Source organism: Solea solea, chromosome 7 (assembly GCF_958295425.1).
Source record: "Solea solea chromosome 7, fSolSol10.1, whole genome shotgun sequence".
In the NCBI taxonomy this organism is placed as follows: Eukaryota; Metazoa; Chordata; class Actinopteri; order Pleuronectiformes; family Soleidae; genus Solea; species Solea solea.
Window position 1 is genome coordinate 13,559,825 of NC_081140.1, and position 10,262 is coordinate 13,570,086.

The 10,262-nt window shown below is 37.8% G+C and overlaps 1 protein-coding gene and 1 long non-coding RNA gene across 2 annotated transcripts in view; one reads left to right on the forward strand and one right to left on the reverse strand.

Annotated features, from left to right (window-relative positions):
• LOC131463112 (uncharacterized) overlaps positions 1-10,262 on the forward strand; it is a 74,618-nt gene that overhangs the window by 18,195 nt on the left and 46,161 nt on the right. The gene's annotated exons all lie outside the window — the stretch shown is intronic.
• pdgfd (platelet derived growth factor d) overlaps positions 1-10,262 on the reverse strand; it is a 47,734-nt gene that overhangs the window by 2,833 nt on the left and 34,639 nt on the right. Inside the window, exons 4-6 of the mRNA XM_058634809.1 lie at positions 8,726-8,785; positions 4,833-5,046; positions 416-633 (exon numbers count right to left, since the gene is read on the reverse strand). Of these exons, the coding sequence (XP_058490792.1) occupies positions 416-633; positions 4,833-5,046; positions 8,726-8,785 (492 nt within the window). The remainder of the gene's footprint in view (positions 1-415; positions 634-4,832; positions 5,047-8,725; positions 8,786-10,262) is intronic.

Below are 10,262 nucleotides of genomic sequence, written 5' to 3' on the forward strand. Positions count from 1 at the left end.
TCTTTGCAATAGGCACTTGAAATGTGAGGGTTCGTATAAATAATAATAATAATAATAATAATAAATAATACAATCTTAAAAGCACTAAAGGTATCAATTTCTTATCCAACTAGTGGATAAGAAAATATGATAAAACAGTATCATGAATGAGCAAGATCAATTTACAGTATAAATTATAAAGTGTGTCTTTTTTGTTAATTTATCTAGCGCAATCTTCACATACAGAATATCAGTAAATGTTTTTTTTGCATAAAATTAAAATCAAAAGCCAATATTAAGTAATAAATTATGTGAAAAGTGTAACTCAGAAAAAAAACGAGAGAAAGAAACCTGAGAAAAAGTTTTTTTTTAAGTGATGCTTTAGCCACCATCAGTCAGCATCTTTATTTATTTATTTAAATTATTTATTACCTACCTCGTGAAGTTTTGGCACAGTCTTCAAGGCCTGACAGGTGCAGCCATTGTTCCAGTTACTAGTTCCACAGCCACAGTTTCCTCCACAGCGTTTGACCAGCAGACACCGAGGGAAGAAGACTGCATTGGTGGTCCTCAGCTCCTCGCGCAGGTTGATGGAGTAGTTGCGTGGGGTACAGCTGTACCGCTTGACATCGTCATAAAGTCTGTTTAGATCAACTGGGTGGTGCAAGAGAAACAGAGAGAACATTACTTTACATTACATTTTTTATTTAATTACTATACGTTATACTAAAAGATGAGTGACAGAAAGAGAGGATGAAGGCTAGGAAAGAAAGCAGGGGTCATTTATTCATTAATCCATGATGAACTTTTAATACAGAGACCATGGCTTTCAGTGGTCGGTTCAAAGAAGAGCACAGAATGGTAACCTTTTCCAAGCACATCATTTTTCCTGTTCATCCCATGTTCCCAGAGGTAATAACTCTGGCATAATATTAAAACTGTCTCAAAGTACTTTCACTCCAGTCTGATTTATTCATAACAGTAATGTAAAGAGGTGTAAAAGGGCATGGTCATTTTCTGTAGATGCCCCTAAGGTTCACTGAAGACTCTCTCGACTACTGACTGATACCACAAGCACTGAACTCATCAACAGCCACGGGCCTACTCTCTAAACCACATAAATGTTCAGGGGCTACGAGAAATAGCAAGGTCCCAGAAAAAGATAAGAACAAGAACAGCATAGCAAGTGGTGTCGTGATCATTCACCATGACTAATAGATTATACTGTGGATAATAGATTTGGAAATGATGGCCGCTGCAACTGCCAACACATTTGTCAACTCTTTCACAGAGATGATGAAATTGAAAAATCATGCCTCAAAATGTGCCAAAACAAATTATTTCTGATGATTTTATGATTTTTATGATTCAAATTGATATTTGATGTTTACGTCTACTAGCTTTGTGGTGTTTGTGTGCTGGTGTTTATGCTTTGACTGTGCAGGTGTGTATATGTTGTGTATGAGTGTGAGTCTGTACCTTAATGGCTAAGCTTGTGTCTGCTTGAGGGTTCAATCTTCGAAAAGCAGCGGTGTGTAATGTTGTCAGGGAGTATAGAAGAGAGAAGGTGACAGGAAGACTAAGAGTGAGCAAGAATATCAGAACGAACATGTCACTCTTTAAGCCTCCAGCGTACAAAAGTTGTTTCTGAGTCATGAGCTCTAGGACAAATTTCAGTGGGAATGGCTTGTCCATTTGGAATAGAAAATGGCTCGGGCTACACTTTTCTTTATGAATCCAACCTGAGCCTGATGAAGTTAATATAAATTGTGCTAAGTATGTGTTTTCTTGTCCATGGTGTGCATCTTTTACCATGGTTACTTTTTGTTTTCCCTGTTTTTAAGACACATGCATTATAAGTGGCTATCATAGATATGCAGGCTGCATAGATTATTGGCTTATTGATTTTCTATTAATTTATCTGACCCATGATGACAATTTTGATTTTATACCTCTAAATCTATGTTTTTGTTTGTCATTTTTATTTTAAACCTTTAATACCACTAATATTGAACTTTTTTGTCAGGTCCTCACAATGGCATATCAAGTCTTTTTTAAGACTTGATATGAAGGTCATGGTTAGAACTAGGTGTAGGTTAGGTTTTGGTTAAGGCATTTAGTTGTGATGATTAAGGCTATGGAATGCATTATGTCTATGAGTGTCCTCAGTAAGAATGCTGCACGAGAATGTGTGTTTATGTGTGAGTTGCTTGAATGAGTTTCACATTCAATTTCCTGATCAGACTAACTGTCCTCTGTCCTTCATGGTAACAAAAGTGTGTGTGTGTGTGAGAGATTGTGTATGTGTGTCTTAATGAAAACAAAGCTGGGCTGCTGACTGTGGCAGATTTCTGCTCCACTGCACTGGCTGAATTTCCAATTAGAGAAAGCGTCACTGGTACAGAGTATCAAAGATCTGCAGCACCTATGCACCTCTCTGTAGTGCTGCAACATGCACAAACTCCCCTTATATGGAGCCTTATGCCAGCAGAACGCACACATGCTCCAATAAATAGGGATAGATTTGCTGTCAAGCGCAAATATTTACTAAGGAACAAGACAGCCCTCGGGGTAGAAAGATGGAGAAATAGGGGAGAGAGAGAGATATAGAGGCTCAGGTGAGAGAGATGAGACTGAAACTTACTGAGCTCTGTTGAATACATGCACATCCTTGAGCACGTTCTCCACTTGAATGATGTGTAATACCAAATGTTCCTATCTGCTCCAAGACATCCGCTCTAGCTGTGTGTCCTAAGGACAAAATCTATTGCCTCCGTGACTGTGGGTCATTGGCACTGACGTCACAGTAAAGAATTGCCTTGAACTGCTGGTCCTGCCTCACCTTAAATCTGTCACTGGCTCATTATTAGACACCCTAGAAAGCAAACTGCTCATTGATGATGCAACAACTCAGTCAGGTATTGCTGTTACATTATGTGCCTTGGTGCCTTTTCAAATAATCATCATTTATATGTATGTAAGATTTTATTTACATTTTATTTTGTGTAAAAGATCTTTTCATACCTGAACTGGGATTACACCATCAGACAACCTAATAATAGCCCTCTATCTTATTTAACACAGACTGGATAATGTGTTCTCAACCGAATATGCGACACTTCATTAGCGCCATTTTATTCGTCATCACCTTAGCTATATTTGAACATAAGGCAGCCACGTGGCTCCATCACAGTCATTACAGCCGTAACTGAAATATTCTTCAACTAACCGAGCCATAGACTTTGTCCTCTGCATTGCTAGATCACTGATTTTTAGAGCAGCCCAGTATGTAAGAATGGGCCTCCTGATGTGTGAAGGCTGCAGGCTCTCCCCTCCCCTCTATTACAGCAGCTAGCATCAGCTGTACCAGTCTGGAGAGGAACACTGTGAATCTAACTGCTCAGATATTCCTTTACAAATGCATCATGTCCCAAACCTTCTGCACAAAAACACAAGTCAAGATGTTTTCCCTGCCAGGCTTATATTGTGACACACATAGAGAACGATATAGAAACCTTACTGTATATACTTGCAAGATGTAATTTGCTAAAGGTCCAGTGTTTTAGTGACAATTAGTGAAATCTATATAAATGCATGCCATGGTTAGTTTGTCCATTTAGGCTGCTGTGGAAACATGATAGTATAAGATGTAAGACCTCTAAAATACATGTAAAAGGCTAATCCTAAGGTTATGCACACCAAACCTTTTTTTTTTTTTATTTCAAAGTGATTATCCACTTATACACTTATGGGTAGTGTATTCAATTTCTGCCAATAATCTCTCCTAAATGTTGCTCACAGGACTTTTTAAATAAAAAGACTGTCACTGGAGACTGTTTTTAATTACACACCAGATTTTAAAGCAAATTGTGACTATAGTGGTTCTCAAATGTTTTACTTTAAAAATTTATACTCAGGGACCTGCGGTCAGAGGCTGATGAGATGAAAAGTAAAAAAACGAATAATGACAACTTGAAATAAATGATTCCACTTGTCTGTACAACAAATTAGCTTTCTGTGTGATTCCAATCATTTTTGATCATTTTTAATGTCAAAATTCCTGAATTTGCACATTTCCTGTTGAAATACAGGGGAGAAACACGAGATGCAGCAGCATTGGACTATGCATGCGTGCCTGTTGCTGTCTCTCTGTATGTCGCCAATATAATGTTTGCAGACATGTTTATTATACACTGACTTTCCACAGTCTGGCTATTATCTTTAATGAATGTGTGTGACATATTTAGTCTTGCTGATTGGACATAAAACCACTGTGAAAAGGCAAGGTGAGGCAGACAGTACCTTGCAGCACTGAAAGGGGAACATGTGAGCCCAACAGGTGCTTTGTTTCTGCTGTTCTTGAAGGGTGCAGAGAAAATGCACTCTCTCCTCTCTCGCCACTATAAATATACCATTCTTTCTTAACCATATATGCACCTTTAACTATGTATGTATAAAGCATACTGATGAGATATGCATGTTGCCAATTCAAGAGTGAATATTGCACTTTTTTGGGTTCATATATTTATAAATCTGACTCTGACTGAGTCAGTGCCTCACCAGCCTTCAGCCTCACCGTACGTCACTGTGTATACTTTGTTATTGAGTTCTGTGAATCAATAGTAAATATAGTTTTCATTGTATCTGGTCATGTTATTTATGTAAGTTCTGTGGTTGCCAAACAATACTGTGACATGTCATCACATATTTGCAGCACAGGTAATAGAATAATAATAAAAAAAGGGATCATTATCATACTAAAAGCACAAAGTGCAGTCCAGTGTCAGTAATACACATGTGTTGAAAATAAAAGACATGTGTTGGATAGAGATATACAATTAAGTATAATTTACCTTTATTATGCCTGCTTGCCAGATGATAGGCCCTAGACATGTAATGTATGTGTGTTTGTGTGTAGATGCTGTCTAGGTCCTGTTTCCAGGTGTTTGGGTTCAGAGATTTGAGAAGCTGCTCTATAGTGTCGTAATTAGCTATGGTCTGGTCCAGATCCTCCAGTGACAATGGAACTTCTGTGACTGTAGTTGGCATCTGGCCTAGAGCACTGTCCTGCAAAGAGCAAAGGTCAACATTTAGAGTGATTAAATTAAATAAATTGAATTGAATTGAATTGAATTGAATTATATACAGCTCATTCTTACAATATTCATAGTGATATTACATGCAGCACTTTGCAAAAACTTTCATGTGAGGGTCATTTCCTCCACTGTTGTTGAACAGTGCAGAACAAGACACTCCATTTTAAATGGTTACTAAATAACCAGTAGATCAAGCTAACATTACAAGATTGCTAGTGAACATTTCAGACAAAGTTTTTAGTTTTGTCTGGTGTAAAAATAATATGTAACGTTTATGTTTCTAAAAAAATAAATATGGTTTGATAGACTTGGGGTCAAAGTGAAACACAAATTTGCATTTACAGTTTGTGTAAATCCTCTTCATGCACACCACATCCATCTACTCATACAAGATGTAAATATTTGTGTATTTTGATAAGTTATAAAAACACATGGAGAGGGGAATTTCTGAAGAAATTGCAGTGGGATTGTTGCCATCTGCCTGAGCTGAAGCCAATGTGGCATGCTGCGTTGAATTGGAGTTTAGTGTAAAATGAGGGATTGGAAGTGGGACATGTCTGTATACATCTGAATACACCATTTAGGGCTGTCGTGGTAATCACAAAAACTAAATACTGCAGTATGAACGGAATAAGATACAGGGGAAGATGAGATACAGCACCACCACATGACATCACTTCATATTAAGACTGGTTTGAACTCAACTGACTTCTGCTTTTAACTACTGTGACTATCACTCTGCTAGAAATACACTCATTTTGCTTGATTCATCACAGCTCTAACTGTCTTTTAGCAAACCTCTTGCAAACTCACTGTTTATACATATATTCGCATACGGTCATTATCCTAGCCTAGCAGTTAGCTTAGCAGCGATAGCTAATCGCTCTCCAATTCATGGGTAAGTGTGACATAAACAAACGCCTCACAGCCATTGTTATACAATCATATAGACGTATTAAAAGGGATATATTTTAGAGGGAAGTTGGAGAGAGAAGACTACTGACACAATCGATGTCCTGAATGATGTGAATAAGAGATGAGATGATACCACTTTTTTGTGTCCGATACCAAGCAGTATACAGTGTGACCATTTAAGCATGACTGGCTAAAATGCTTTTGCAAATGTTTATTTACATATTTATAGTGCATATTGAAACATGTGATTTCTAGGATTTTTGGATTGTATCTGATTTTATATTTTTATCTGTACGATATCCAATCCAGTGATTTTGACCAGTATCGCACCGATACTGATACCGATTCCCATCCCTAATGTGAACATTAGCTGTCGCTGTGCAGTCTAATCTGCTGATCTGAATTAGCTGTATGGCACCTGCTGTTGGTGGTTGCTATAAAGATGGCACCCCATGAGATGCAGAGCAGGTCCATTTAAAAATACGCAGAGAGCACCACTGACGCATCATATGAACTACTCATTGTCACGCAAAGACCGTAGTTTGTAATGCTGAAATGTCTTTGAAAAGGTTTCACTGAAGACTCTGACATAGGTTTTGAGAAGAGGGAGTCAAAAATGGGTTTGAAACTGCTGTTTCAAAATTGAGGTTTTGTGTTTTTGCCCAAGAGTGGGAGAGGTCAGTTTATATTGCATTCTATGGAGAGGCTAGATGGTTCTAGTCTCATTCAGAGAGATGCAGTTCAAATTCTGTAAGCCACTGTTTTGGTGGTCACGTTGTATGAAAGAAGGCAATGGTTTTCTCTACGTACTGGTAGAAAGTCATGTATGAAGAGTAAAATTTGTGACCTTGGGAGCAAGTTGAAGAGACATCTTTGAAAGAGTTGAACAACCTCTCTCCACTCCAGTGTGTGATGTCATCCACTCTAGCTCTGAACCGACATGAATTTTCTGGAAGAGGCTGAAAATTCTTTTTTAACTGTGACTGAAAACCTGTGAAGGTCATGAAAGAGCTGAATTGAGGGATGAAAGTCCCACTTTTTCTGAACATTTTGGAGTTTAAATTAAGCTTCCTCAACCTTGGTTAACCTTAACCTTAATCCTATAACCTTCTACATAGTCCTTGGAAAAAAGTAATGTCTGAATGTACTAAATAATGTCGAAATTGGGTTGAACATTTTGAAGTTGGAAAGTTTCTATGTTTAAGGATGTGGAAGTAAGAAGCTGGATATGTGTGTTTTTAAAGGGAGAGGCAGGAAGAAGATTTTAATAGGGAAAAAATGCCATTGAAAAACATTGAATACTTTGATTAATTATGAAATATTCCAATTAGAAAAATACAAGCAATAACTTGCGAAGTGAGTTTATAATTGAATGTATGTGGAACTCGTTGAGAGACAAAGAAAAAACTGCGTAAGAAGAAAAAAATATAGTGGAAGCAATCTCGCTAACTATATATATTTTTTTTTGTGCTGTGGATTTTCCTCCAGACTGACATCTATCGCCATATAACACAGATGATTGCCAAATGACCACTGCTCCCTGCTGCTCTTTTTCTCGATAAGACACACTTGCAATCAATGCTGACAGCATGTAGGACTATTATATCTGTGACTTCAGCTGCTATAATCAGCGCTGACCTCTATTCAGGTAAAAGGACAAGTGATTAGAAAATGTCAGAAGCTTATTGTGGAGCCACGGTAATTAAAGCTGACATAGGAACTGAAGCATACCGTGTGAGCCCTAACATTCGTTAGCATTTATGTTAACTACAGTGACTTCACATTATTAGTGTGCTACAAATATGTTACCCTGGCTCTCGTAAAGAAAATTACGTCAGAGCTGAATTCAATACTGACATGTAGTCCAAAATGGTAACACTTTATAATTCAGTAACAACATAGTAATACTACGGTTTTAATTTTGTAATAGGCCAGATATACTAAGCTAACATCATCTTATTTGTAATGTAAGTTTTAGCTTGGTAATAACAATGGTATTAGTTTGGAAATAAGGAGATAACATTACAGTAGTACCATCAGTACCAAAGAAATATCCTGGTACCAGCTTGGTAACAATAATTATTGTTATAGGCTGCTGTCGGCAGCCTCATATGAGATAAAGCTGAAATGCATCATCCTTTTTTTTTTTTTATCTCTTATGCACCTTTTGCTATTTTATTAACAAACTATTACTTGTTATTACATGTTGCCTTAATACTTCCCTCTTACGAAATATTGCAGGACTGTTACCTCATTTTCACTGTACCAATGTGCAGTGTTACCTTTAACAACCGCAAATGAGTAAAAGAGAACCACATGGCCGATTTAAATATTAATTAAAAGAGGCCATGCAAGTACATTCCATCTGCACTAGCAGTGACATACCCATATACATTACAGTACATATGCAAAAACACCCACATACATACAGTATAACCATAATTTACTGATGCGGAGAAGAGTTATGCAGCCCAGCACACACTAATTATTATGATCACATACAATATGTCACTAAACCCAAACGCCTGCACACAGAAATTACACTGATTACATGTACTTATAAAATCATTAGTCAAAGGAAGCATGTCATTATTGTATCTCAAGCTTCATACATAATGAATACAGTGCATACATGAATGAGTATATACTGAATGGATGTGTGGTGGCCCATGTAACCATGTGGACCGTGTGTGTGTGTGTGTGTGTGTGTGTGTGTGCGTGCGCACGTGACTCACCGACATGAGCGTAGTGACAGCTTCCCAGTTGTTTTGGGCTGCAGGTAAAGGAGCATCATACTGCAGAAATAAAAGGCAGAAATAATCAATCAACAATCGATCATTTCAGCAGAGTGTTTTTTAAAGAAATAATTTTGTGTCTGTCATGTGCCTTAATATTTCAGCCAGGACACTTACCAGTTTGGAAGAAAAAAATTAGCTAAAACACATAGCATAGAATAACATGGAAGGCACAAACGTATAAGTGATTAAAATTGTTAGACATAATCTAACTAGTACTCCAGATTGCTGCATTTGACACATTAGATCACAACATATTTTGTTTGTTTCGCCTTGAGCACAGCCCTTAATTGATTCACGTCCTATTTATCAAATAGAAGCTTCTCCGTTTATCCATCCATCCATCCATCCATCGTCGTGTTTTTGGACTGTGTGAGGAGAACTGGAGAACCCAGAGGAAAGCATGCATACTCCAAGCAGAAAAACTAATCCAATTTGTCTGTTCATCTGGGTCAATTTTCCATTCAAGTTGGCCACTTCTCTTCTTACCAATATTGTGCCTCAGGGCTCTATCCTGGGTCCAATCCCTTTCTCACTGCACCTCCTTCACTTGGGGTCTTCTTCTTCTTTTCCTTTCGGCTGCTCCCTTCAGGGGTCGCCACAGCGAATCAACCTCCTCCATCTAACCCTGTTCTCTGTATCCCCCTCTCTCACACCAACTAACTTCATGTCCTCTTTCACTACATCCATAAACCTTCTCTTTGGTCTTCCTCTAGACCTCCTGCCTGGCAGTTCCAACCCCAGCATCCTTCTACCAATATACTCACATGACCAAACCATCTCATTCTGGCTTCTCTGACCTTATCTCCGAAACATCTAACATGTGCTGTTCCTCTGATTGACTCATTCCTGATCCTATCCATCTTCGTCACTCCCAAAGAGAACCTCAACATCTTCATCTCTGCTACCTGTCTTTTCCTCAGTGCCACTGTCTCTAGACCATACATCATCGCTGGTCTCTCCACTGTCTTGTATATCTTTCCTTTCATTCTGGCTGATATTCTTTTATCACACATTACCCCTGACACTTTTCTCCACCCATTCCAACCAGCTTGAACACCTCCTTCACTTGGGGTCTATTTAACAAAAATAAAAAAAATCTTTCTTTTTGCAGATTATTTACAGATATATCTGCCGTACTGTAAAAACAGCTTGGCTTCCATTCAGTCTCTTTGAGGCAAACTGTGTTTGGGGTATACAAATAAATTTTGACTTGGCTTGTAACATTTTTCAAGAAAAATGCTATACAAACAAATTCATCATCATTATTATTATTCATATTAGACGTTGATGATGATCATTATTTACCGACTTACGGTTGCTGTAAGAGGTTGTTGCAGTAAAGCTTCTGTAACTTCAGTAAAAAACTTATATTAGATTAAAAACATCATCAGATGCGACAGAAAGTAAGGCTTTCAAAGACAAACACTTCTGTGTATGACTGTGTGCATGAATTTTTTGCCTTCAATGTGACTTT